Source organism: Drosophila suzukii, chromosome 2R (genome assembly GCF_043229965.1).
Source record: "Drosophila suzukii chromosome 2R, CBGP_Dsuzu_IsoJpt1.0, whole genome shotgun sequence".
NCBI classification, from domain to species: domain Eukaryota; kingdom Metazoa; phylum Arthropoda; class Insecta; order Diptera; family Drosophilidae; genus Drosophila; species Drosophila suzukii.
Window position 1 is genome coordinate 21855710 of NC_092081.1, and position 27111 is coordinate 21882820.

At 47.5% G+C, this 27111-nt stretch overlaps 12 protein-coding genes across 15 annotated transcripts in view; 7 read left to right on the forward strand and 5 right to left on the reverse strand.

Annotated features, from left to right (window-relative positions):
- The window catches only part of RpL31 (ribosomal protein L31), a 46264-nt gene extending 36871 nt beyond the window's left edge, over positions 1–9393 (forward strand). The window contains exons 1-3 of one of the 2 annotated variants that reach the window (XM_070994665.1): positions 8553–8571; positions 8853–9106; positions 9171–9393. In XM_070994665.1, coding sequence (XP_070850766.1) covers positions 8883–9106; positions 9171–9321 — 375 coding nt within the window. In that variant the 5' untranslated portion in view covers positions 8553–8571; positions 8853–8882 and the 3' untranslated portion in view covers positions 9322–9393. Of the gene's footprint in view, positions 1–8552; positions 8572–8852; positions 9107–9170 lie in introns of those variants that run through there. The other variant, XM_070994666.1, reaches the window with a different exon arrangement.
- Positions 360–2712, forward strand: Nt5c (5' nucleotidase C). 2 transcript variants are annotated; one of them, XM_017073087.4, is made up of 7 exons: positions 360–727; positions 858–1261; positions 1342–1637; positions 1701–1887; positions 1948–2088; positions 2139–2290; positions 2351–2712. In XM_017073087.4, exons 1-7 carry the CDS (start codon positions 463–465, stop codon positions 2553–2555), a joined length of 1650 nt encoding a protein of 549 aa, XP_016928576.2. In that variant the 5' UTR covers positions 360–462; the 3' UTR covers positions 2556–2712. The 2 variants fall into 2 exon arrangements, with proteins under 2 accessions (XP_016928576.2, XP_016928577.1); XM_017073088.4 differs by having other exon boundaries at positions 482–678.
- Smyd4-1 (SET and MYND domain containing, class 4, member 1) lies at positions 2619–5217 on the reverse strand. Its single transcript, XM_017073086.4, has 4 exons — positions 4528–5217; positions 3451–4471; positions 2991–3312; positions 2619–2934 (listed from the first exon to the last, which is right to left on the reverse strand). Exons 1-4 carry the CDS (start codon positions 5184–5186, stop codon positions 2666–2668), a joined length of 2271 nt encoding a protein of 756 aa, XP_016928575.2. The 5' UTR covers positions 5187–5217; the 3' UTR covers positions 2619–2665.
- On the forward strand, positions 5744–7256 carry Urod (uroporphyrinogen decarboxylase). 2 transcript variants are annotated; one of them, XM_017072230.4, is made up of 3 exons: positions 5744–5938; positions 6061–6804; positions 6860–7256. In XM_017072230.4, the coding sequence occupies exons 1-3, from the start codon at positions 5924–5926 to the stop codon at positions 7169–7171; spliced, it is 1071 nt and encodes a 356-aa protein (XP_016927719.2). In that variant the 5' UTR covers positions 5744–5923; the 3' UTR covers positions 7172–7256. The 2 variants fall into 2 exon arrangements, with proteins under 2 accessions (XP_016927719.2, XP_016927717.2); XM_017072228.4 differs by lacking the exon at positions 5744–5938 and having other exon boundaries at positions 5980–6804.
- On the reverse strand, positions 7242–7917 carry LOC108008386 (transmembrane protein 234 homolog). The gene is made up of 3 exons (XM_017072231.4): positions 7789–7917; positions 7416–7721; positions 7242–7360 (listed from the first exon to the last, which is right to left on the reverse strand). The coding sequence occupies exons 1-3, from the start codon at positions 7802–7804 to the stop codon at positions 7254–7256; spliced, it is 429 nt and encodes a 142-aa protein (XP_016927720.2). The 5' UTR covers positions 7805–7917; the 3' UTR covers positions 7242–7253.
- On the reverse strand, positions 9348–21070 carry clos (closca). The gene is made up of 13 exons (XM_017073246.4): positions 20811–21070; positions 18885–19738; positions 18653–18827; positions 18431–18597; positions 18310–18375; positions 17521–18255; positions 16371–17460; positions 15929–16314; positions 15686–15867; positions 14290–15059; positions 14057–14233; positions 9782–10196; positions 9348–9723 (listed from the first exon to the last, which is right to left on the reverse strand). The coding sequence occupies exons 1-13, from the start codon at positions 20980–20982 to the stop codon at positions 9399–9401; spliced, it is 5514 nt and encodes a 1837-aa protein (XP_016928735.2). The 5' UTR covers positions 20983–21070; the 3' UTR covers positions 9348–9398.
- LOC108009144 (putative N(4)-(beta-N-acetylglucosaminyl)-L-asparaginase GE19290) lies at positions 10445–11854 on the forward strand. The gene is made up of 2 exons (XM_017073248.4): positions 10445–10661; positions 10714–11854. Exons 1-2 carry the CDS (start codon positions 10552–10554, stop codon positions 11801–11803), a joined length of 1200 nt encoding a protein of 399 aa, XP_016928737.2. The 5' UTR covers positions 10445–10551; the 3' UTR covers positions 11804–11854.
- Map60 (Microtubule-associated protein 60) lies at positions 12169–14061 on the forward strand. Its single transcript, XM_017073247.4, has 2 exons — positions 12169–12621; positions 12685–14061. The coding sequence occupies exons 1-2, from the start codon at positions 12347–12349 to the stop codon at positions 13736–13738; spliced, it is 1329 nt and encodes a 442-aa protein (XP_016928736.2). The 5' UTR covers positions 12169–12346; the 3' UTR covers positions 13739–14061.
- On the forward strand, positions 15303–27057 carry LOC108009146 (alpha-tocopherol transfer protein-like). Its single transcript, XM_017073250.4, has 4 exons — positions 15303–15441; positions 25263–25574; positions 25635–26001; positions 26066–27057. Exons 2-4 carry the CDS (start codon positions 25276–25278, stop codon positions 26336–26338), a joined length of 939 nt encoding a protein of 312 aa, XP_016928739.2. The 5' UTR covers positions 15303–15441; positions 25263–25275; the 3' UTR covers positions 26339–27057.
- Positions 15304–20809, forward strand: LOC108009149 (RWD domain-containing protein 2A). Its single transcript, XM_017073252.4, has 2 exons — positions 15304–15441; positions 19885–20809. Exon 2 carries the CDS (start codon positions 19887–19889, stop codon positions 20751–20753), a length of 867 nt encoding a protein of 288 aa, XP_016928741.2. The 5' UTR covers positions 15304–15441; positions 19885–19886; the 3' UTR covers positions 20754–20809.
- Positions 21213–22696, reverse strand: LOC108009145 (neuropeptide FF receptor 2). Its single transcript, XM_017073249.4, has 3 exons — positions 22563–22696; positions 21879–22508; positions 21213–21819 (listed from the first exon to the last, which is right to left on the reverse strand). The coding sequence occupies exons 1-3, from the start codon at positions 22587–22589 to the stop codon at positions 21274–21276; spliced, it is 1203 nt and encodes a 400-aa protein (XP_016928738.2). The 5' UTR covers positions 22590–22696; the 3' UTR covers positions 21213–21273.
- Positions 22810–24338, reverse strand: LOC108009148 (alpha-tocopherol transfer protein-like). The gene is made up of 3 exons (XM_017073251.4): positions 23942–24338; positions 23510–23882; positions 22810–23140 (listed from the first exon to the last, which is right to left on the reverse strand). Exons 1-3 carry the CDS (start codon positions 24238–24240, stop codon positions 22886–22888), a joined length of 927 nt encoding a protein of 308 aa, XP_016928740.1. The 5' UTR covers positions 24241–24338; the 3' UTR covers positions 22810–22885.
- Positions 27058–27111: the final 54 nt, after the last annotated feature.

Sequence of the window (27111 nt, forward strand, 5' to 3'; positions counted from 1 at the left end):
CTTATAACGGTCAAAAGTCAGATATTTTTTTATTTAAAGTTTTGAATAAAAAATTAAATAAATTGTGTTCATAGTTTCAAAAGATTAATTCTTCCCTTTTTATATTGTAAGGCCTCGTTTTTTAAAGTATTTGCTTAATTTTTTTTTAAATTCCTTATTAAAGTTTGAGTAAATTCTAGATTTAATAGAGATTACTATTTATATATTATTCATACGAATAAGGACAGTCAAGAATTATGTGTCTTAAATGCTAAACAAATATTTAAAGTATACAATCACACACTGGCAATATGGAATGGTAATATGGCCCCCAAATTACCATATTATTATAGCCGCGAGTTGGTATTTTTTGGGGGGCCTTCTGCCGGTCACACCAACCACCAACCCCACGCATCAACCCACTCCGCCCCCACGTAGTGTACATAACAAGCGGGCTTAATTGGCAATTTAGTATCAAGTTAAATGTGCGCGGCAGGCAGTCCTATAGTCAGTGCGCTCCTCCGGCAGAATGTTCTCCTGCGAGCCGGTGGCGTCCTCCGGAACGGGGACTCCATCTCCCTCCTGTCCTCCAACCCGTGCAAACCGAACTCTAGATCCGAATCCCGCGCTTTTTCGTCGGACGCTGGGGCTTCCGCTCCAGCTGCTTCCGGCCAGATCTCGATCTCGCAGCCAAAAACAGTGAGTGATTTCCAAAAGCTTCACGAAGCCACCAAAAAGAAGTTCCAATGTAAGCCTCAACCACTCGCAGGCATATTCACATATGCGTAGTACATACATATGTGTCCGATCTATAAATACAAATTCGCAGAGTGGTCCAATTAGTAACACCCCCCTTTCGAATCACTTGACATTTTCAGCCAAGAAACTGCCCGCAGATGTGCATCCGGATGCGGTGTTCGCCTGCAATGAGCTGGATCTCAGCGAGGTGCAGGTGTACGGGTTCGACTACGACTATACCCTAGCCTGCTATAAGCCGATCCTGGAGGACCTGCTCTACAATCTGGCCCGCGAGATGCTGGTGAAGAGGTTTCGCTACCCCGAGGACATTCTGGACCTGGAGTACGAGCCCAACTTTGCGGTGCGCGGTCTGCACTACGACGTGGAGAAGGGTCTGCTGGTGAAACTGGACAGCTTCCTGCAGCTCCAGTTGGGCTCAGTCTACCGGGGACGCACCAAGGTGGGGGCGGAGGAGGTGCTGAAGCTCTACCACAACCGCCTGCTGCCCATTGCCTACGTGGAGGGGCCAAACAATAGCTACAGGGTTCGTATCTTATCACCTGGATCGGGTTTAGTTTTATCAATCAGTGATTTACGATCTTCCTCCTCCTCCTCGCCGAACAGCACAACACCAACTCCAAAATGGTGCAACTGGCCGATTTATTTTCTGTACCTGAAATGTGCCTGCTGTGCAATGTGATCGAATACTTTGAGCGCAATCGCATCGATTATAATCCCGAGATTGTTTTCCATGACACCAGGACCGCCATGGGCTCCTGCCATCCCATAATGCACGGCAAGGTTATGCTGAACACCGAAAAGTACATTGAACGCAACCCGAAGCTGGTCAAGTTTCTGGAGAAGCTACAGCAGGCGGGCAAGAATCTCTTTCTGGTCACCAACAGTCCGTACTCGTTTGTGTAAGAACCCCTTTCTACCCCTTGAATCAGATTTTTTGAACTCACAAATCTTCTTTTTTTTAGGAACTGCGGCATGTCCTGGCTGGTGGGCTCCAACTGGCGTGACTTTTTCGATGTGATCATTGTGCAGGCTCGCAAACCCAAGTTCTTCACAGATGAGTCTCGCCCTATAAGGCTTTTTGATGAGCGAACGAAGTCTCATCTATGGGATCGAGTCTTTAAACTGGAGAAGGGAAAAATCTACTATGAGGTGGAGGTTTTCTTTTCCAAATTTGGCTAGCATATGATCTAATTGAATGGTTCTTTGCAGGGTTCGGTCAGACAGCTTCAAGAGCTTAAGGGGTGGCGCGGCGGTTCTGTGCTCTATTTCGGCGATCATCCGTACAGCGACCTGGCAGATGTTACTCTCAAGCACAGCTGGAGAACAGGTGCCATTATAAGTGAACTGGATGTGGGTATCTGCTTTTTACTTTTCTGTTTTAAATGTCTCTGATTTTGCAGCACGAAATTAAAACCCTCAATCGTAAGGACTTCAAGATGAGTGCCAACTGGCTGCAAATGCTGACACAGCTGATCGAGGAGACCCAGGACGATGAGAGCGAGGCAGCCCAGATATGCCTTAGGGAGTGGATGGAAGAGCGGGATCAGCTGCGGTATGTATAGTTAATTTGTTGTGCAATATAGTACCTCATTAAGTATTCAACTTCTAACAGCAACAAAACGAAGAACGTGTTCAACGAGCAATTCGGCAGCGTTTTCCGCACCTATCACAACCCCACGTACTTCTCGAGACGCCTCTTCCGCTTTGCCGACATCTACACCAGTGACATAACAAACCTGCTGAAGTTCTCCACAACCCACACCTTCTACCCCCGCCGGGGTGTGATGCCCCACGAATATGCCTCCCACTTCATCTAAAGAATGTGGAGAAGAACGCCTGTTAGCAAGCTCAGATTAGTTGTAGGTAAAACAGTGCCAGTGTTGATTGCTTGTAGCTCGAAACTAGTGAATTTAATGCGTGTATATCGTTATTTACATTGTTGCTCAATAAAATCGTTGTAATAGTTCAGGAAAACCTCGCTTTGCTCTTTGGCCAGATATTCCAGCTTACCATTTAGCTCTAGAATTTCCTTTTTGTTGCTTTGGCATTTTCTCAGGGCAATGAGGTCCCAGAGATAGGTCATTTGGGCGATGTACTCCATGGAGGTATCGCCACACTGGGCAGCAGTGCCCTCCAGTTGTTTTCGAATAATCCTCGCAAGGTTTTCATAGTCTTTCTTATCCAATGAAGTCCCCTCTGTAAGAAAGAGCATCGTTATAAATATTCAAACTATATAAGCACCGATTATGTACCGTCAATTTCTACAAAGCAGGCTGTAATCAGTTCCTCTGCCAGATTTCTTTTGAGAATGTGGTGGTCTACCAGCCATTTGTCTAGATCATCAAAAGCCTGGAAAAGCGCCTTCCTTTTTAACGAGTCTGCACAGCTCTCCACGAGGTCAAGGAAGTCATTGTACCAGGCAAAATATTGCCTTTCCTTGCACACTGTGCAAATAATCAAGTTGTCTGCATTGGATGGAAGCCACCAGCTGAGATTATTTCGCTGAAGTTTGACGTCTGGAAGAAATTCCTGACGGCAGTTGGATTTTTCGCAGCGATAGCGATGGAAATTAAGCTGAAAGTAAGTTACGTAAATAGTTATAGTTCTTTATTGAGTCTACATTTCAAGGAATATGTACGATTTTTATATCAATGAAATATCCATTTCAATTAAGGAATTTAGACCAGGCAGAAATTTTGATTAAACACTCACATAGTCTTGATCGGGATTAGTTTGGGTGCACTGGGCGCAGCTGCACTGGAATTTGTAGACCTCCTTTAAGGGTTCAGATCGCTGAATCTTTAAACTGTTTTTGTAATCCCTAGTATAACAATTGAATATTTCCTCTCCCGCTGAAATGTCCCTTGCCGCGTAGTTAACCACAGAACACCCATCGAACTTGGTCCGAATAGAGGGAGCGCAGGCATGGTTGCACAGGCTTAAGTAGGGCAGATTGATGGCTGTGATCAGCTCCGAATGGGCTAGATTGTGCAATTGACCGAGCTTAAGGTGTCGCGGCTTCTGCCACAAATCCGGTTGCAGCAGAGCAAACTCGTTTGGCTCCAAGCCAACTGGCAGCAGGGCATCGCCCACATGACCATTCGCAAGCAGTTGGCCGGCGGATCGAAGAATCAATGCTGATGTAATCAGTTGCCAGTCCTTAGTGCTGGCTGACGAGGAATGGAACTGATCGAAAAAGTCGGTGTGCTCCTTTAGATAAACTTGGAGCAGGTTTGCACACAGGATATGATAGACTAACTCCGCCTGAGAAGCCTTATCCAGATGGCTGACCATGCGCAGGCTTAGCAAATATTCTGGAGTGGTTTCCCGCGCTTCTTGTTTCTTGGTCATATCAATGATACCATTCCAAATTTCCTGCGCACTGGTGCCTTCCTGCAGATGGGACAGCATCTGAGGCAGGTAAGTAAGGACCAGCCGGAGGGCCAAGTGCGAAACGCCCAGTAGTTTGAGAAGATCCCTTTGGTAGGCGGCGCATTCGTATCTGTGGATGGCTGAGTGCGCTTCTCGACATTTCCTGGAGCAGTAAACCACTCTTTGATGGCACTTCGGACACGGAATGGGTGCACTCATCAAAGTGGCGGCGCACTGCTGACAAATTAGCCGCTGTTCCAAGGGAACGAAGCAGGAGGCTTTCTCGGAGAAGATGATTTTACCCCTGGCTATCGTTTCTTTGGCCACCATAAAGCGCCCACGCTGACCAGGATCTGTGTGGCTGGAAAAGAAGAGTTTAGAGAGTAGAAAATAAGTCAACTGGCAAGGTAAACCTACATTTCCTCTAGATCTTTATTTTTTGAGTCTTCTAGTATATCCAGCTCATTGGATTGGTTCTTTAGGAGCTGGAGTTTCTCCTTCAAGTCCTGTAGCTGCTGCCTGAAGGTATCGTTCAGCTGCAGCTGCTCCAGACACCTCAGATGCTCCTCCAAAGGCTCGATTTTCTCCAGCTTCCAGGCGCAGTGGGCCTGCCGCATGATCACCTTGTGGCGCAACCTCTCCGGATAGCCAAACTCCAGGGAATTGGCGCAGTCATCGTAGGCTTCTCGGTAGTACCCATACTCCTGCAGGGCCATTCCCCGGTTGGCGAAAGCCAGGGCCAGCTCATCAAGAGCATCTTCCGCCTCAAAAACTGCTCCCGTATAGAGTCTGCAGGCATTTAGAACCCGATCCGAGTCCGGGGGAGATCCTGATCCGGTTCCTCGGAACACAATGTTCCCCTCCTCGCGAAGACTACGCGATCTTTCCGTGCATTTCTTCCTGTCGTGCGGCTTCTCCAAATCCTGCAGCAGGTTGACTGAAAGCTGCTGGAATCTCAAGAGCTTTTCCGCCGGCAGAGAGTCCAATGACTTAAAGGTTTCATATTCATCCTTATATCCTCCATCCAGGGTTATTAGTTCGTCCTGCTTTGAAAAAACTCTGGCCAAACGATCCATTTTCGCCGGCTATCCAAATTGTTTACAAATATTTAATAACGCAGTTGGCTATTTTTAGCGGTTTTTGGTGAAAGCGCGAGTTAAGACTATCGATTGTCCGTATTTTAAATTAGTTTTCAAACACACTTCAGTTCAGAAATATATTTATTAATATAATAATTATTATTATTATCATAAATAATAGGATAATCTATTCATTAAGGATCTAAACGCCATCAATTTAATATATTGTACATTGTACATTGTATAATGCACATATTGTTGCTACCATTTTTTTAAACAATATTTTTCATAGGATTTCATCTGGACTTTGTGATCCTCATTAAGACTAGATGTACATATTTATAGGGCCCATAAAATTGTTCTAACTGTTACAAAGCCTAGCATTCATTCAAGCAAATGTACCTGGGTTTCAAATTTTTTTTTTCATTTATTTAAACTTTATATTATGAGCAATCTATTTTTTTATATTACAAAGGTTTTACCAGACTTGAAGGTTATATACCGTTATTTCTTGCTATGGCAACTTCTTGTAATCAATCGAAATCGATTTTGCGATTATTGCTGATCTCCCACCGCCAGGGAGAAAACGTAAACAAAAAAGCGGCAGAACGCACACTCATGCAGGATTGCAGAATTCCGTAACGAATTTCATCAAATTAGACCGGAATACTCAGTACACGAACAAATTAAGGAGATTTTATCAACCTTTCCGGCAGCCAATAGTCAGAATCAGAATGAAAGACGCCAAGGTGAGTTCCCCGGCATGTTGAAGTGGCCCCGCAGTTACATCATGTGGTTTGGACTTCGGCTGATGTGTTTTTGGTGGCTTGCCCTAAATATCGTGAAAACTGATCAAATTGGAAACTTTCAGCCATTTCCAGTGCTGAAAAATGATAACCTGCTCCGTGCCGCACGTGGCGAGGTGGTGGATCGCGTGCCCGTATGGGTAATGCGCCAGGCGGGGCGCTACCTTCCCGAATTCCAGGAGCTTCGCAAGCAACACGACTTCTTCACCGTCTGCCGCACCCCTGAACTAGCCTGTGAGGTGACCATGCAGCCGCTGCGCCGTTTTGACCTGGACGCCTCCATTATCTTCTCGGACATCCTGGTCATCCCGCAGGCTCTTGGTATCTCCGTTGAGATGCACGCAGGAGTGGGCCCCGTCTTGCCGCAGCCCATCGTGGTGCCCGAGGATCTGAAGCGCCTCACACCGGACGGAGCCCTGTCCCGCCTTAGCTACGTCGGCGACGCCATCACCATGATGCGCCACAAGCTCGACGGCCGAGTGCCCCTCATTGGCTTCACCGGAGCTCCCTGGACGCTCATGGGCTACATGATCGAGGGCGGCGGCAGCAAGACCATGTCCAAATCCAAGGCATGGCTCACCGACTATCCGGAGGACTCCAAGCTGTTCCTTAGCTTGCTGACCGACGCCATTGTTGACTACCTGGAAATGCAGGTGAAGGCTGGCGCTCAAATGTTGCAAGTCTTTGAGTCGTCCGCGGAACACCTCTCAAAGGAGCAGTTCCTGCAGTGGGCAGTGCCCTACCTGAAGAGGATACGCGATGAGCTGGTTGATCGTCTCACCAAGAAGGCAATCCCATTGGTTCCCATGGTATGTCCGACCTAAGCTTTAGATTGCTGATGTACTTAATTTAGTTCTTTTACAGACGCTGTTCGCTAAGGGTGCTGGACACTCGCTGAAGGAGCAGAGCGAACTGGGCTACGACGTTATTGGACTGGACTGGACTGTGGATCCCGTGGAGGCACGCAATGTGGTTGGCCCGAACATTACTCTGCAGGGCAATCTGGATCCGCAGGACATGTACCGGGATCCTGAAGAGCTGCGCAATCTGACTACCGAGATGGTGCACAAGTTCGGCAAGTCGCGCTACATTGCCAACCTGGGACACGGAATCACGCCCCAGACCCCTATTACGAGCATGGAGGTGCTGGTGGAGGCAGTGCACAAGGCTTTATAAGCGCCGGCTCTCTTTATCCGTTAATTTAATCATGCTTTTATCGAATGCAATAAAGACAATTGGCCTTGGGTTTAGGGTAAGATTATTGGAATGTTATATTTAGTTGTTGCTGCGACTCTTCTTGCAGGATCTTATCGTAGATCATAAGGATGCTGCCGCAACAGATGAGTAGGGTGCCCAGGATGACTTCTGCAAAAGAGGATTTATAATGTATGGATAGATGCGTGCAATACATTTCTCTTACTCCTCCCCGGCAGCTTTTCGCCCAAAGCATATCCGGTTATTGCTGTGAAAGCAAAACTCAGGGAATTGGCCACTGGCACCGCCACCGTAATGCTGGCACTCTGGAGGGTCCAAACGTACAGGGCACTCCCGCACTGGTTTAGACCGAAAGGTATCCAGTATCTCCACCGGGAGCCGATTGTGCGGGCTTCCTGGACAAAGTTCCTCCACTTGGAGCCCGTATCTTTGACCGACTCAATTCCCTGGCTCCCGAGCCGGATGAACGGATTGGTAACTCCCCACAAGAGACCAACGGCAAGAAGTTGAGCTAAATTTATGCAAATCGATAAGGGTTTTTTAATTACATCAAACAGGTACTATTTTTAAGTACCTACCGGCGACCTCCAGCATTCTTACTTGTTTACATCAATACAATAAAACCAATACTAAAAACTAATAATAAATTTAGATAGGGGATTCCTTAGTTAAAATGTAATACTTTATTTATTATAATTAGTTAGCAGAAATAAATTAAAATTTAATATTACATATTTTATTTTCTTTAATTTTTGAATTTTATAATAAAATAAATGGAACATCTGAAATTCAAAAGGAAAGTTCTAATGCACATTAAAAGAGAATCCCCTCACACGCCAATCTTAAATTGAATTTAAAAATTGAGCAAATAACATGTTTTAAATTCACGGTTGTTCTGCTGAGCGAGGACAATAATAAAACAGTTATTTTATTTTCGTTCAAAACCTAGTAAAAATCATAAAAATTTGGTCTATTTGGGCAATTCAGTCAATCGATGGCTTATCAACGCACCAATAGTGCCTTGTTTTTCGCTGCTACCATCTCTAGCGCTTTTCTTCTTCCTACGAACGAGTTGGCATTTCCTTACCAGACTAAAAAACCGATTGGCATCCCTATTTTTCAATGAATATTTAAAAAACACAACAATATAAGACACAATTAAAATGCGGACGGACGTATAACTTAATAGTTCATATGTACAATATTATAGGTTGTTTACTTGAATTATTTTAAGCTCCTAATTGGTTCTTGTGAAGGAACAAGTAGCAGCCCGATAGTCACGCCAGTGCAGCCACATTAATTTCTGCTCACCTCTAGCACCTCTTCTTCTTTCCTTTTCTTTTCGTTGCGTTTCCGGAGAGGTTGGTATTGGGAATTTCTGTATTTTAACGTTAAACCACGTGTAAATTTGGAAAATTAGCGTAGCTATTTTGCGGAATAGCTGCGTTATTCGGCAATCGTACGCTTTAATCGCGAAACATGGAAGTTTTCTACTAAACTGTGTTTCAAGAAAACTATGTGCACATGTCTCAGACCAAGAATCCATGGAGGGCATCTGCCGGATAGAGAAATATTCCTATATGTGGAGTGTTGTTTATGTTGTGCAGTTTACTAATTGGTTGTTAAACTTGAACCCTTGCAGGATATCAAATAGCACCGTTGCGGCCTAACAATGACCAAGACCAAGGGCGAGAAAATCAACAAATCGGCGATCAACGAAGTTGTGACCCGCGAGTGCACCATTCACTTGGCCAAGCGCGTCCACAACATCGGCTTCAAGAAGCGCGCTCCCCGCGCCATCAAGGAGATCCGCAAGTTCGCCGAGCGGGAGATGGGCACCACCGATGTGAGGATCGACACCCGTCTGAACAAGCACATCTGGTCCAAGGGTATCAGGTGCGTAGACCTCTAAATCCCCCGACAGATCATCCATGCTAATCGCACTATTTATTCCCTTCAGGTCCACTCCATTCCGCATCCGCGTGCGCCTGGCGCGTCGTCGCAACGACGATGAGGACTCCCCCAACAAGCTGTACACCTACGTGACCTATGTGCCGGTGTCCACGTTCAAGAACTTGCAGACCGAGAATGTCGAGTCCAGCGACGACTAAGCAACGTAATTGACGGCCAACACAAATACGGTTAATAAAAAGTAATTTTTATTTAGAAAAAACAAAACAAAAGTGCCTTAAAGTGTGGTAAACTGCGGCTGCAGCAAGTATACGGCCTCCTCCGTGGCCATGGATAGCAGGTGGAGCTCACGGCTGGGCAGCTGGAGCACTTCCAAGGCACGGGCCTTCGGCAGAGCACTGTCGCCGAGGATTTGCTGGAACCCAGCTGCTCCAAGATGCTGGTAGATGGTGAGCGGTTGTTGTGGCAGCACATTTGATACGCAGAGCAGCAGATCCTCAGACTCCGGCAAATACATAAACCGCATTTGTCGAGGATGACGCGAATCCTGTAGCCCAAGGACCTGGTCCAGTTGGAAATCACTCATGTCGCCGCTGTTAAAGCTTTGAATTGGAATAGATCATTGTAAAAGCCGGCTAAATGTAGTATTAAAAGATCTACCTGTAAATGCGTATCTCTGCTGCTGGCGTTGAAGCCAAGATAGCCACATAACCGCTCTCCATGCCGGCTCCTCGTTGGATCCGCTCTATTTGCTCCACCTGCCCATCTACCAGTCTGCTCTCTAGGTTGTAATTGCCATTGCTCCATTTCCAGAGCTCCACAGCCCTGGATGTCCTCAGTAGAATGGGCATGTCATCTGTATCGGCGACTGCCAACAACTGTTTTACATCTGTCTGTCTGTCCAAGATTGCCTCCCTGCTGTTGTTCTGTTTATCTAGGCATTGGATTACAATATGGTTGGCTTTTTGAAGTCCCCTGCACTGAAACCCGAGTTGTCCAAACTCGAATTTGTTTGAGGTCTCCCCATCCTTGGTATCCAAGTTCTGCTTATTGAGCTGTGTCAGTGCTGACGAACCTAGAGAAAACAAAAAACTTGAATGTAGATATGTGGACCAGGTTACACTCTTCAAATTTGGTTTAACAAAGTGCTGTCTTTGTATGGGACATTTTGAGAATCAACTTGGGTTTACAACATTTAAGCCAAGTTAAGAGTGTAAAACTCTAAAAAGTGCATTGATAAATTCCATACTTTTATAGAAAATTTCATGACCATGCCATAAGTAGGACTCTTTCATAGGGTATATCAAAACAACCGATAAGAAAACATATGAGTGAGGTTAGACTGCTAGCATTTAAAAGCAGCTCTCGACCAATTCCCTGCAGTTTCGAAGTAGATTGCCAATAGACCAACGCCCACACTAGAATTAACCATGGAAATAAAATTGGCAGGATGCCTTTGCCTCTGTTGTTTGGCGTCGATGGCGTTGACCATCCTGGCAGATTCTACTTCGCCCAAACCAACGCTAACATCGGCCTTCAGGTAAGCAATGTAGGTTGCCAGTTCTTTGTTCATTTAGAACCGCCTCTTGCAGCTCGCAATCCACAACTCCCGCTGCCTCCAATGCTTTGAAGACGAATAAGACCAGTGGAACCAAGGATGAACTGCTGCCCATGGTCATCAACACATGGAACTTCACGGCAGCCAATGTGTTGGCCTGGAGAATCCTCAAGCAGAGCAAGGGCGGCCTCCGGCAGACGCGCAATGCAGTGGTAGAGGGCTGCTCCAAGTGCGAGAAACTGCAGTGCGATCGCACGGTGGGCTACGGCGGATCTCCGGACGAGTCGGGCGAGACCACGCTGGACGCCATGGTCATGGACGGCGCCACCATGGATGTCGGTGCAGTGGCTGGTCTGCGACGCATCAAGGACGCCATCAAGGTGGCGCGACATGTCCTGGAGCACACACACCACACCATGCTGGTGGGTGATGCGGCCTCCGCTTTCGCCAATGCCATGGGATTCGAGTCCGAGTCGCTGGTCACGCCGGAGTCGAAGGACATGTGGCTGCAGTGGACGGCGGAGAACTGCCAGCCCAACTTCTGGTATAACGTGCACCCCGATCCCAAGGTCTCCTGCGGTCCTTACAAGCCACGGCCCACTCCGCTGACCCGGTGGAAGGAGGATCGTGCCCGCAATGAGTACGAGATCGGGCGCAAGAACCACGACACCATCGGTATGATCGCCATCGATGTGGAGAGCAACATTCATGCGGGCACCTCCACCAATGGAGCGCGCCATAAGATTCCCGGACGGGTCGGAGACTCCCCGATTCCGGGTGCCGGTGCTTATGCAGACAACGAGGTGGGTGCCGCCGTGGCCACCGGAGACGGAGATGTGATGATGCGCTTCCTGCCCTCGCTCCTCGCCGTCGAGGCCATGCGGGCGGGAAAGCCTCCGGCTGAGGCCGCCGAGGTGGGCATCCGGAGGATTATGAAGCACCACAAGGACTTCATGGGCGCCGTAATTGCTGTGGATCGGCTGGGAAACTATGGGGCCGCCTGCTACGGATTGGAGGAGTTCCCCTTTATGGTCAGTAGTCCAGCAGGAGCGAATGGGCCTACGCGTATGGAAACAGTCAAGTGCATAGCGGGTCCAGAAAAAGTAAATGTGGTGCCTTTGTAAAGAGGCGGAAAGTGTAAACATGAATTTAATAAAATCGAATTTAAAATTTGACCCACTGTACATTTACCGTTGATTAACGATAGATGAAATTATCGTCAAAATGGTCACCCTAAAATACTGTTCACTAAACACAGTACACTGAAGAGAAATGGGATAGAGTACTTACAGAAATAAAATCTGGCCCAGCTAATGAACCGAAAATATATGTATATAATATTTACACTAAAATTTGGGGGTTAATATATAAATTATATGAAATATTTATATTGTAGGCTTTCACTGTACCACTTTTTCTCCCATCACTAGTCATTGCAAATTTACTGTACCAAACGGCGGCATTTTCGGCATTTGCGCGTGGAACGGTCACATTTTCCGCCAAATTACCGACGCCAAATACAGAAGAGGAAAAGAGAAGCGAAAGGTGCAAAAAGCGGAGAGCAAAAATCAAGTGACAAATATTATTTCGTGGCTCGCGGTGTAAACAAAACAGCCTTCAAAATTCTTAAGAACGCGCAACCAGCGGGCCGCAAGTCGCTGACTAAGATGGCAATTCAACTGGACAAGATTCTGCAGGACATCGCCAAGGAGAAGGCGCTGCATCCAAACAATGGCGGCGCCAGCAAGCAGGAGCAGGAGGAGGCGTGGGCCAGGATCGGGCGCCTCAACAAGCTCTCCGTGCACGAGTCGCGATCCATCTTCATCGTGCTGCAGAAGAAGTACGAGCAGGAGAAGCTCAAGGGAAACTCGGCGTGGAAGCTGTTCAGCCTGATGCACCAGATCCACCAGGAGCCCAAGGCCTCGGTCAAGGAGGAGGAGGAGTAAGTGTCTGCAATAGCTTTTGACCCATCAATAGACCTAACAGTCCTCCTAATCCATTATAGCGATCAAGTCCCCATGGAGGAGGTCGAGGAATATGAGATGCTGGAGGTGCAGGAGCAGGAGGACGACGACGAAGCCCACCAGTTCGGACAGCCAGCCAACTCCACTGGCTCGGCCTCCGACGGCGAGAGCCCCACAAAGTCGCACAGCACCGGCTCGCCGGAGAAGGATGAGCGCGTGTACTCCAAGCCCAACGTAGACACTCCGCGTCCGGCCTTCGAGGAGAAGAAGCTGCTCAACACGCTGGCCAACAACACACCGCGCTCTACGACAAACAGCTCGCTGTCCGCCGCCGCAGCAGTGCTCCAAAAGAAGGGCATCACTGTGAAGAAGACGACCGGCTCCGGATCAGGAGCTGCGCTCAAATCGACGCCTGGCCAGCAGGCATCGGCCGGTGGCTCAAAAACCAATTCCTCGCGCACTACCATTCAGCTGCCAGAGTCCCTGAAGCGTAAACTCTCCGAGGAGTACACTCCCTTGCCGTCACACAAAAAGCAGACCAAGATCACGAGCCCCAAACAAACAGCTGCACCTGCAGCCTCCTCTCCAGCTGTCTCCAGTGTTCCAGACGCCCTGCCCACCGGCAGTGTAGTGCACACAACAACCGCCCAGCTGATGCAGGTTAAGAAGGAACGGGAGGACAACCAGACACCGCCGCCGGGCATCAACATCATCACTATTCCGGCTTCGCAACAGATTAACGGCGGTGGTGGAGGACCCACCTCGTCTACGGCCGCCACCATTGCTTCCACCTCAGTGGCATCCACGAACGGCTTTTCGCCGCACATCGAGGAGCTGGACTTCAAGAACGACATCATCTTCGACTCGAAGATCAACGCCACCTCCTCCAACACACCCGAGATTATCAACCTGGGCAACTTTGACAATTCGCTGCCGCCGACTTTCTTCAAGAATCTGTGCAACTCGTCGCGACACGAGTCCCTCGGGCTGTACGTGGCCAATGTGATGAACCGACTCTCTTCGCGTGCCTCCGCCAAGCTGGAGCTGGGCATCTTGCGCGCCATTCTCGATGTGCAGAGCGACGAGCTGGAGTAGTAGCCCGACTGATACTCTCAATTTAAATGAATAATCAGCTTACTTATTAGACAAACTTGACGGTAGTTATGTAGACCTGCCCAAAACCTTTCTCGTATTCACTGTATTATTTGATTCGTGTTTAAACGTCAGCGTTGTGGCAGCCCTATGTACGTACTCTTTCGATTTAAAGCGCTTCTCTGTGGGTGCCACAACGCTGAATTTTAAATGTATTTGTAAGTTTTAGATTTGAGCCGAATTCGAAAGTCCCTAGCCTAAGGTCCAATGTGTCACTTGATTTTAAATACGTTCATTTGCAAATAAAGCTACATAACTTACTTGAATTGAGCGCAAAGAGCTGCCTATCCGGTTGCCAGGTATAAAGGATGGCATTGTTCGATTTCTGTTCCCAAATGGCCAGTGTATCGATGTCGTTCGAGGAGATTATCTTCAAGGATGAGGCCTTATGAGGAAGTTTCTGCAGAAGGGCGAAGTTTTCCAGCACTTTTGGTGGCTCTGATGGAGGATGGAAATGTAACATACTATAGTTGGTAATAATATTTTTTACTTACTGTCCAATCTGTTCTTTACAGCTGCTACGTTTTCCTGCAACTGCTGCCAAGCCTCGTTGGCACTCGCGCCGATGCCCCGCTTTCTTTTGTAGTACTTATCCAGCAGACCATTTCCATTGCTGACCTCGTAGAGACCCACTGTTAGTGGCTGGGTGAAGATCAGTTGGCTTTCAACGTGAAGATCTGGACGATTCTGGGCCTTGTTGTCCAGCAACTCATTCACAGGCAACCCATTGACGGAATCCACCCAAAGGTTCTCCACATTGTTGCTGAAAATTCGACGGCTCTCAGGCAGACTGTTAGCCACTAGCAGGGATCCCCGAACATCCTGCTCTTTGTCCCGCAGAAGGAGCTTATCCGGCTGCCAGAGGACGCCATTTACTGTTCCCTTTACGGTGAGGTCATTGTAGAGGTTTACATTATCCACGCGGGTAGTGCCGGGAATGCTGTGATTCCCATAGATATAGGCTGCTTCATTGATCCACTGGACCAATGGAACCTCCGCCACTCGACTTTCGGGTGTACTATGCAGGCGGTTTATATTGGCGCTATTGACGGTTTTCAGTGCCTCAACGGTCAAGGGATTGCTACTCTTGTTGTTTTCTGGAATTCTTACAATATCATCAGCTAAGTTCAACTGATTTATCAGGACATTCTTTAAATCTCCCGAGACCGAGACCTCTGGAAGTTCCCATTTTCCACTAATGGCATGCTCTCCGCCAGTTTTTAAAGTGTGGGCTACAATGTCGTTGAAGTCCAGTGAAAAGTTGCTAGGAAAATAAAAGAAATTAGATAAGCTGGTGGAATATTGAATATTACATTCAATGTTGATTTTAAAAACACATTTCCTGTTCAAAAAAAGTAACGTATTTCTTGCCCAAAATTCGGACTGCTTTGTCGGGAGGGCATCTCCGCTATACCGATTGGTTGGTGTGCCTACTATCTGGATGGTGTCTCTGCTTTGTTAGCAAAGACGCTCTCCTGGCCCTTCAGTGTGGCCGTTCATCAAATATTTTCGGTATTTTTCCCACAAGTTTGCGATTCCATCGAAGGTGTTTTTGTTGTTTCAAACCACAAACCTCTGCTCTGCCGAAACTGCCCCGACCGTAAAAAGTGCATTTAACCAAACCCAATCAGCGACCAATTGACGAGGTAATTAAGCACACCTGCAAGTGTTACTAACGAGTGCAATCCCCCCGCACGCCGCGCGCAAAATGCAAACGTGTACAGAAATTTCACCTGCCAAACGGAATGCACAGCTGACTTGTGTGCACATGCAGTGCCTGCCAAACTGTTAGCGCGTAAACAATTGCGAAAGTGAAACGTGATACCTATAGCTACAATTCCACCTGCCCATTACCCTTTGCCCCGCGATCGTTGTTCCAATTTCACTTACCTGCCGCGGCCCTCCATTAAAACGTCACTTGTGCCACGTCGCAGTTCCACGTATTTGGCGACTGGAGGCTGTACGAACGTGACGTCATGCTGGAAGCTCAGGGGAGTTTTCATCTGATTGCTGCGCGTCCGGCTGAAATAGTTGTGCCTGATGTGGTCCACATGCTGGCCATTAATGGCTCCCTGGGGGATAAGAAGTTGAGCTTGAACACACCATAGCTTTCTGCCCGGTTTCGCCACCCACCTGGAACTCCAGCAGGCCCTTAAATTGACCGGAATCCAATTCCAATCCTCTCAGCTCAATCTGCTCATTCTCCAGCCACACCTGATCCAGTAGTTTGCCCAGTTCCTGGCCATTCAGCAGCTGGTAAGAGGGTGCTCCTCCGCCAAATTTCACATTCTCCGCCAGAAAAGTGTCCAGTGTCTGTCCACTTAAGTATTTATCCAACGTCGCCAGTGGATAACCATTCAGGTTGGTTATGTTAGACGTCTCTGCTGCCTCTAAGTTACCTTCTATGCTAACTGGAGCAGAGAGGTAGCCCCCACCATTATGGTAAATAATATCCTCCGGCACACGAAGTCCATTCACTTTGCCCAACTGTAGCTCCGATTGCAAGACAATGGGATTCTCTAAGAGGTAAAGTTCTTAATGTTGCTACTATCATAATGAATTTGCTAATGCTCACCAAATCGCACTGCTTGCAGGTGCTCTGATCCATTAAGCCTGTAGCTACGGCTGACCAGGTCTTCCAGGGTATGGTTGTTCAGTTGACCACTTAGCCAGACGCCTTTGCTGCTGTCCAGCGAGGCCAGCTCCTGGGGAGCCGTGAAATTCTGGTCTCCCTCGGACTCCAGCCAACAACGACCAAACCTATGGGCTTCAATTCCATTCAGGGAGTTTTCAAAGCTGAGGGAACTGATGTTAACATCGTGCTCGAAGCTAATGTCGCCCACATATTTGATGTTTCCCGCCAGTTGTTGCAACTGCTGCTCCAAGTGGACGACGTTCACCTGGTTAATCTCGCCACTGAGCCACAGGTTCTGAGCATGGAGGGTGCCATTGAAGTCGTGTGGAAGATGCCAGCTGTCCAGGGATTTACTTCCATGCTCGTAGATGGAGGACAATGGTTGGCCAAAGAGGAGGCCATTGAGGTGCAGATCTTCCACGCTCATCTCCTCAGCATTTAAGTTGTCTACGAACAGGGTTCCATTTGACTTCTGATCCTTGTTAAACTGAAGATAGTCGTCCAATCCCAAGCCATTCAATAAGATCTGGGATGAATTTATATGCTCCACATCCAAGCCATGCAGTTGTATTGGAGTAGAAATAGATTGGTTGCCACTCTTGGATAGCAGCATGTTTGGGAGCCTCTCCGTATCAATGCCATTCAACCACTTGACCTCACCGAAGCCATCGGTTATCTCCACATTTTGCGGAAACGTCTTAGTGGCCTGCACCAACTGTACTTTACCCACGTTCAGTTGGACTAGATTTTGCAAATCTTGGGTGTTGAGGAAGCTCAGTTCCGTGTTGTTGGCAATAAGTGGTTGCAGAAAGTTCAGATTAACATTCTCTACAAGTTGATCCAATCGTACGCCCCGACTCAAAGCTTCAGCGGCTGATCGCTGAGTGGGCTCGTCTACTAAATTCCTCATTTGCAACAGGCGTCCAATGGTCACATCGCCTTCTATAACGAAATCCCCCTGGAGTTGCAGCGATTTGTGGTTGACCTTTGCCGGTGACATGGCTCTTAGTTCAGCGCCCATCATTTGACCCTTAAGGGATAACAGTTTATTAGATTACTTCCAAATAATTATATACCTGTGTGTACTCACCGCAATGGTAATTGGTTCCAAGACACGCACATTCTCGAATCGCTTGGCACCCTCGATTACCTGCGTGTGATTGGCCTGCCTGAGCAGCACATCGAAACGCTGACGATCGACATGGATGTGGTTAAGCCGCTGGTTGATGAGCAGTCGATTCACCTGGACAGGCTGCGCAAACTGCACATCCTGTTGAACTACGAAGTCTCCACCGTCCACAGGGATGAGCTGACTCACCGGGCGATCGTTAACCTCATTGCTGTTGACCTGCAAAGCATCCGCTTGGAAATGGTCCAAGTCCACGGCTGCCTTGATGAACTGCACATCCTTTCCGCTGCGTTTTAGGGTCTGATCCTGAAGCTCTGACCACTTGAGGCCATTGAGCCTACCCTCTAGTTGCAGTTCCTTCACTGTCAGTTTCTCTAGCAGGGGTTTCCTTTGTTTTCTTAAAGGTTCGGTGTACTTCTCGCTTACATATACTTTACTGGCCGTCACGGACTCGTAAACAGGGTTCTTCGTATCAACTCTATTGATATGGTCTGCTTTTACGGTTCCGTGCACCACCAGAGTGTCCACTGTGACCTCCTCGAAATCGTGTTCTTCATGTAGCCTGTCCAACGATCTCTTGACGGGATGTTTGGTGCTGGCAGGAATTATTTTCTCTTCGATTGTATCCAAAGCCTGCTTGGTTAGCTGTAGAGCTTTCCAGTAGTTCGGTGTTAGCTTCATGTGCTTATCCTCAAACTAAAGAAATAAGTTACTAAACAATACGATTTGATTTTACGGGTTCCATCTTACCGATTTCGCTTTCACTTCTTTAATTTCTGACCACCCTAGTTTCTCCTCACGTTGCTTCAGCTTTTCCTAAATACTCATGTGTGTTAACATCACGGAATCTTATAATTTGTAATCCACTTACCTCCAGTCTCTTCAAAAGCTGCTCCACATTCACCTGCTCCAATCGCTTTCTCTGGTCCCGAGCCCAATCAATGATTTGCTGGCGGAGTATATTGGCATGCTCATCCTGCTTGTAGAGCGGCTGGAATATGTTCGTCTCATTGGCAGCCATGTTCTCATTGGCAATTACTGAGGAAAATCAGATCTCACTTCATGATATATCAATAATCCTATGACTGCTTACCCAAATAGCTATAATCCCCCTCCTCATAGCTTCTCATTCTGGCCACTCCACGGCTTAAAGCTCCTTCAGTGAACTGCACCTTGGATTCCTCAAATCTCCAGTCGTTGAGGTTGTAAATCTTGACATCCTGCTTATTACAGGCCACCAGGAGTAGAAACTTCTCGGATATTGAGTGCTGAAAAGTAGGGAATCCTGATAATGTGATGACTATGGCTATATAAACGCAAGTTACCTGAACTGGCAGAACCCTTTCCACTGCATAGAAGCTCAACCGCTGATAGGGCACAAACTGACCCTTTTCAAAGACATAGATTACAGTGTCTGCCTCTCCCACTCCGGAGCTGGATCCTCCAATTGTGTTGCTCAGGATGAGGAAGTGCCTACGGCTGACCTCGTTCACTGGGAGACTGAAATACTTCACGTCCACGGCTCCATTGCTGCGCAGTCGTTGGAAAAGCTGAAATCTCTGGGACTTGGCATCCCACCTAAAGATCTCCGAGCGAGTCGCAGTACGTCCCTCTGCATCTGCATAGTTGGCCACGGCCACGTAGTCGGTGTAGTCGATTCCAAAGGCCTCCAGTCGTCGAGCATTGCTGCAGGGAATCGCTCCCAGCCGCTGGAAACTCATGCCCATCCACTTGAAGTACGGGCACTGTGCTTCCTTTTCGAAGGCCTGCAGCAGAGTCAGCTCCTGGCTGCTGATCCGCAGGTACATTCCCCTCAGTTGTGTTCCCGAAAAGTACTGCACTGTCCGTATTCCTGTTTCCGGGGAGATCTCGTAGATGGGTGATCCCTCACGTGCCTGGCCCACGGGTTCGGTGAGGTTGTAGCTCACAGCCACGTAGCCACGTCCAGCGAAGGCCAGGCAATCCAGAGCCACTGCTTGCGGGGCCGCCAGCTCCACGAGGAGCTGATAATCCTTCTCTGCTGGCCGCCAGGTGAACACGGCAAAGTGACGCAGTCCAGTGGCATCTTTGTGTAGTGCTGTAGCATACTTAACTGTGGGCAATTGGAGCATGCAAATGTCCAGGGGAAAGGACACGGGCACGGAAGACACTCGCGTCAGGCCATCGAAACTAAAACTAGCTGGGAGTGGGTTGTAAAAGTTTTAGATTCTCTTTAAAATGTAATTAATTGCTTGGATTAACCACCAGTTTTCTTGATCTTTAAGTCATTCTGTAGGTTAGGATCGTAAGCCGTCCGCTGACTAAACCAAACAATTCTCTTCTCAGCCATGGCCGAGGAGGAGCTGCAAACGTACCGCCGCTGCATTGGCAAGCAGCTGGAGGAGCTGGAGCTGATGAGCTCCATATATTGCGCATCTGGAGAGCTGGAAATGCTCGATGCGGGCGTCGTGGCCGATTTCAATGAGTTCCTCGAGGAGTATAAACCCGCTGCCAATCTCCGCTCACATCTGGAGTACATGGTGAAGTTAAGCCTGCCCGCCAAACAGAGTGTGGAGGTTCGAGTGGAGCTGCCACATCTATATCCGCTTTTAGAGCAGGCAAGAGTCAGTGTTCATACACCACTGCTAGGGAAAGCTAAGGAGCAGCGCTTGAAAATAGACTTGGAGCTGTTCCAGAGCGAAAGGCGAGAGGAGGAGCCTGAGCCGTACATCTATCAGTTGCTGAGCTGGCTGCAGGAGCACATCGAAGATCTAATGAAACGTCCTGCCTCCGAGTTTCAGTCAGAGCAGCCTGCCCAAGAACCACAAGATCTCCCGCCACCCGCTGCCTCCCATCTCGAACGAATGTGGATCTACTCGCACCACATTAAATCCACCGCCAAGCGGCAGGAGTTGATTCGTCAGGCCCGCCAGCTGCAACTAACTGGCTTCAGCAGACCTGGAAAACCGGGCATCATCTGCGTGGAAGGTGACTCTGAAAATGTCCAGGAGTTCTGGCGCACCATCAAGGCACTGCGATGGCAAAAGATCAGCGTGGTGCGAACGGAACCACGTCAACGAAAGCGGGGATTCGAGGACTTTAGCGAACAGCTGTTCAACGCCGAGGAGGGCGTGATGAACATGGGCCAGTTCATCCGATTCCTAGAGGCCCACGGCTTTGGATACATGAAGTCTGAATTGTTTGGTTTAGCCTGAGCGGGTTTGGCCCGCAAAATTTAAGTTGTAAATAAAGTTTGTTATTTCATTTCAAACCTTGGTCGAAAAACTGAGGCACGTTCGGCGCTCGTTTATGCAGAATAGATTCGTCATCCGAACTGAGGTAGTGTGTGGGATAGGATTCCTGGAAGTTCACTTCAAAACTGAACCCCTGGGCAAACACACCGGCAAATATCAATATAAACAAAACGCGACACATTTGATACATATATTTATTTTTTTGTAAACGATACAAAACGAAATACTCTGTACAATTGTACCACGTGCACTGATTGCCAAATACTTTTTACTACCAAGAGAATATTTCTAGAACGGTTGTTAAAGCTCTGTCTCAAAGATATTGTCAGCTGTTTGGTTACCCATTAATGTATAGTGTGTATTATAACTGACAAGAACTAGAGGGTATTATTATTATTATTATTATTATTATTTGATTTAGTAGTAGTTTTGATTAAAATTTAAGTTATACACTGGTGGTATTATAAGTTTAAAGTGGTCCCTATATAAACCCATCTGCCTCGATTTCTGTCGCAAGTAAATCAGCCGGATCATCTCGAATTCTTTCAGTTGACTTGGCCGTTGGTTCCTCTGTGGATAACGTCTTACTCATATCCCTCTCAACATTCCCTGACTGCTGTGGTTCATCTGTTTTTGGTTTTCCCCTCTTCATAAAGTCACAGTAGCAGCAATGTTTTGATGTTCCAGAAAGTTTTCTCATTTTCGCAGCCTCCCTCCACCGCCGAACCCAGGAGATTTGATAGTAGGCCCGTCTAAAGTTTTCATTGTTAAATCCATAGATCAATGGATTGACGGCGGCATTTAAAAACATTAAGTACTGCGAGATGTACCAGAAGAGTTGCATTCCACTGCTCACGGAGACATCCTCGCCGAAGTATTTTTCCCTCAGAACCACTAGGATTGTGAATGGCAGCCGAAGAGCTGCAAAAACCACGACCACAATAAAAAGCGTTTTCGCCACGCTGCGTTTATAGCTGACTGTAAGTGGATTCTCGCGACTTAGGACTCGTTTTTCATATCGATCCAGCTGGATTCAGGGTGACTTGTTAGAGAAAGAACCAAGATAAGGGAACTGTCTTTGCTTACCTTATAAAAAATGGCTATGTAGCAGATGAGCATAATGCCCAAAGGCAACCAAACTAGGATGGTAATGAGCACATACCAGTACTTGGGCAGAATGGAGGTGTTCTCCTTGCAATAACGCTCCGTAAAGTTCTTCCAGATCCGCACCCTGTAGGCTCGGTACAAGGCCAAGGGTGATGCAAAGAGGATACCTAGGATCCAGGTGCAGACCACCACAATCTGGACACCCCTCACAGTGAGACGCGTCTCCATTGGCAGAACGATGGCCGTGAGACGATCATAGCTGACCACCGAAAGATTCAGAACGGCTGTGATGAGGAATACCACCACGAGAAAACCCTCCATCTTACAACCCACGTAGCCCAACTGGTAGTTCTGATAGAAGTCGTTCAGCATAAACATAGCCGGGCAAATGGCCAAAGTCAGCAGATCCGCCACGGCCATGTTGGCAATGATCAGGTTGGTGGGCGACCTCAATGAGCGGTTGGCGGCTATCAGATAGACCATAGTGAAGTTTCCATACAGACCAAAGGCAATCAGAGGTACAAAGGTGCAGATCTTCCATGTGATCTCGCCGTTGGACTTGTGCAGCCAGATGCGTTCGGCTGGGAAATCCCACTTGCTGAAGTCAAACTAAAGGATAAAGGTTTCACTAACCATGTAGTTAGAGTATACGATCCTACGAACTTCATTGCTGCTTGAGAGCGTGGTCATTTTGTTGGCTTCCTGCTTCGACACCTTCCACAGAGGAACTGTCCTCGCGTGCAGCAAATTAACATGACCGAAGACTGATCCCACATAATTCAGTTTGCTGATTGACAAAGCTATTAACAAGTGTCACAGATAGTGCTCGCTAAAAGCTAATGGCTCTGCGATTTGGCCATCTGTTGCGCCTCTCTCGGCGATTCTCATGAAGTCAAGTAGTAGGCACTGGTGAGGATTGCATTTGCTTTTAATTGAGACATTTCTCCCTTATCTCATTATACAACTAATTTGAACACTTTCGGTTTTTAATCGATGTCGAGTTTGCGGAAGGATCCCTCAACGCCGAAAAGGGAATCGGCACTAACCCGCTTGCCAGGCCGCAGATGCTCATCCACTCCGTACTTTGACTCCTCTGCAAAATAGTTCTTGTAGGACAGCAATTGCTTCTCAGCCTCCGCCTGGATATCGGCTATACGTCCATTAGTGCCGCCATATTCCTCTGGAAGATATTCTCGCGGTATCACCTCGTTTAATTTCTCCAGATTCTTGTACACTTGAAACTGCGAAGAGTAAAGTGTTAGTCACGATATAGATTGCAGCCTATCTGATGATATAAATATTTATATCCCCTTGTTTTTCTCTAGGCCTCGGCCTAGCGTTTTAATGATAAGAGCCCATGTGCGTGGTCAACTGACCTTAGGCAATGCTTTTCCACTCTTGACAATGGGCGAGCATTCCTCGAAAGTTAATTGCTGTGATTTATGAAATATTAATTAATAGTTCAAGGGTGAGAGAGTGGCAGAACACTTCAACGCTTATCAGTTGCCTGCCAGGCTAGCTGATAATCCCCGTGAAGTGTTTGATAAGCCACGGAAATAAATTAGCTAAAGTGCCTCCGACTATTCCGAATTTTTTAGAATACTACTCACCCGTTGTTGAAGCTTGCTGGGCATAAGGCTTTTGGCCAGATTCAGTAGAGCAACTCCCTCCTTGGGACAGTTGAATAGGTGTACTCCCTTTAGGCGAGTAGGTTGTGCCTTCTCCGCGAATATACCCATCTTTTTGATAAGCGTAAAATCCAGTTGGGCTAGGAAACTAACACTCAGTTTGGCCATGTCGATGATCTCGACGTAACCACTAACATTGCTGTTGTCATCATCAATGATTGATTGTTCTGATATCATAGTTTGGTAGCGGAAGAGATCCAGTAACTTGAATTGCTTGGGCTCGAACTTCTCATAGTTTGTGAGCTGCAGACGGGGGCCACCGGGTCCCCAGGGCTTAGGCAGCCGAACATAGGTTCTGTAATTAATATTTAGATTATCCATAGTCCTTGTTTGGTGTATCTGAAATCCACTCACCCCGTTCGACACAAAGTTAGGGTCTTTTCGTCCACCTCCCGACGGCCAAAGAGCTCTGGCATTAGGGTTTTGATGGTGTAGAAGTGATCCAACTTGGACTTGGTCTTCTCCAAGCTGAACTTGCAGCCCCGCAGGAAGCCGACCAGAAACTGGTCATCCGTACGGGCCCTCAGATGCGGCTGCTTGGCCACCCAATCCCGCAGAGCCTGCAGATCGGCGGGCAGCCGCTCCTCCACCTCGTTTAGCTCCGTTTCGGCAATGCGACGAAGTTCGGCGCTCAGGGGACGCAGATTGGCCATTTCTGGGGAGTCGCTTGCTTCGTGGCAGCTGGAAGGCTACTAAACGCTTCTCGTAATCAAACGCTAGCCGAGATCCCCGGCCGAAACGTAACCGTCAAAAGCTAATCTGGTGCCTTTATGGCCGCTCATTTAGCTGATAGCGCACTTGGCCACTCCCGCCACTCTCTCTTTTTGGCTTGTCGTCCCACGAGATTCCATCCGATCCGCGGAGTGGGCGGTCGAAGTCTCTCGGCGGAGGAGATAAGGTTACGGCTCCACTGCATCGGTGGCGGGAATATGTTTGCAGCTGCCGGGTAGCTGTTTTATTGCAGAGTCTACGAATTGAACCACGCCACAGTTTAAATGGGTGTGTGTGTTTATGCAGGCCCATATCTTATCGCCGGTTCTAAAAGGCACAGTTGGATGGAAATACCCAATTATGGGCCCTAAAAGTTGATAACTTTTCAAGAGGCCCTCTAGCTATTTTTAGTCTATTTTAAGATCCTATCAGTTCAGTTCAAGTTTAAAAAATAGTCACGTTCACCTTGTCTAAGAACTAATAACAGAAACTATTATTATTACCATTAATCAAACGTAAACAGTTCTTTAAAAACATGTTTATCAAGTAGCTTAATCTCTTATTGGTATAACAACATTATTATATATAATGAAAGTCAAACCAATGTGATTAGTTTCAGTACAGGTAGATCGACCGGGTGGTTATCATATCTTAAAAACACGTCTATTTGAGTTTGCTCTATCGGTCTCTGATATCGCGTAATCTGGCGCTCCAAATGGTGTGTCACTCTGAGTTTGCTCCATCTGGCAGCGTTTTTCGGGGGCTCTTGCACCAGTGTGCCTGCTATCGAAGCGAGAGGGTTCCCGTTCCGATCAGAAGTTCGGAACAGAGTTTAGGCAGGCCGACACCGATTTTTCGATTATTCGTGCTCGTACCTGGGCACAGCACACACACACCCCTCGGCACAGTCCAAGCCTTTGGCATCGTATCTCAAAATTTAAGGCAAGTTTCGATCGTTTTGCAGATCCCCTTTGACCATGGCCAAGATACGATCGCTGGTGCCGGAGCTGGCCGAGGTGGCTCGACTGCAACTGGGCGAAGACCCCTCCGCCGTAGCAACGAAGATCGAGGCCCTGCGGACCTGGATCAACGAACAGAACTACCTGGAGGCCCGGACGGACGACCAGTTCCTGGTGGCCTTCCTGCGATTCTGCCGCTGGGACGTGGACGACGCCAAGAAGAGGGTGCTCTTCTACTACACCTACAAGTCCAAGGAGCGCGAATTGCTCAAGGGTCGTCTTGTGGACGATAAGCTGCTGGAACTGGCTCGCTCAGGGTAAGTCGGGGATTCCCCTACCTCTGAAGTTACAAATTCTTATAGAATCTTCTTTTGCAGAATCTTCGCCACATTGCCCAACCCCATTGGCCCGGGGGGCCCCCGCATCCACTACACACGAATGGGCCACATCGAAACTTCCAAGCACAGCGTCAGCGACATTTTCCGCTTCCATGCCTTCCGAGCCGAGATCGAGGTCAACACCGATGACAACTGGAACGTGTCCGGCGTGGTGGAGATCATCGACTTTACCAAAATCCCCTACTCCCTGCTCTTGCAGTTCGATCCGGGGATGTTCAAGCGGATGAACGCCTTCCTAGAGCATGGTATTCCGGCGAATCTAGTGGCCACCCACATTGTCAATGCTTCCAGGGAGACGCAGTTTGTGCTGGGTCTAGTCCGAAATGTCATGAAACAAAAGGAGCTGGTGAGTTTGAAAGGAAAACCCTGTGTAAATTATGAATCTAAATTTACGATATCCCTTCATGCAGCTGCACATCCACTCCAACATCGAGTCCCTGAACAAGGCCATCGGCAAGGAGTACCTGCCCGCTGAGTTGGGTGGCGAAAATGGCTCCCTGGCGGATGCCATGTCCCGGTACGAGACCCAGTTGATCGGCTTCTCCACGTACTTCAAGGAAGACGAGCGGTATGGCGTGAACGAGAAGTTGCGGGCGGCCAGCGAGAAGGATCAGGACAGGTCCGCTCCCTTGGTGGCCAGCGTGCCCAACGACGGAACCTTTCGGAAGCTGAACTTCGATTGAGGCGATCACCGGGCAGTTAGTTGTATATTCTGATGCACATCCTATAAGTACGCCCCTCTAAACACACACACAGCCCAATATATATATATACACACTGGAATGTATAGACACTACAGCGCTATAGCGATCATTGGTCATAGCAGAACCTGATATTTTATAAATGGAAACATAAATGAGCAACATCGAAACTAAAAGCAAATTGAACAATATGATAAAAAGTGCACACTAAAAAGAAATAAGAAGAAAATGGAACGCCATTTAATGGCACAACAAACAAAAACCTCACATTATTGTCGATTTTAATTTATTGTTGTTCTTATCAACGCACATACTTAAACACATTCTAACGTCCGGTCGTATCGAGTGTAGAGTATACCCGATCGATTCATCCTAACATGATCCCATACTGCATTTTCATGGTGAAATCCTCAACGTCTTCTAAATACTTGCGTGCTAAGTTGTTGTTGGCTTTTATTTTATCGCAAACATACGGTACATGAGTATATATATATACATATATTTTCGATATTTTTTTCCGTTGGTTAAGTGTCGTTTCTACTAATTTTTGATACTAGTTTACATATATACATGCATCTATATTTATGGATAATACATACATAGTTAAATGACTACAGTTAAAGTGACAATGTATTGTAGACCCCATGTTGAGTGCGTTAATAAATTAAAGCGAATTTGTTTAACTGTCGGTACAACTAAAATTTAAGTAAAGAGATTTATTACTTGGGGGTATTGTTTCTGTATTAATGGGGGTA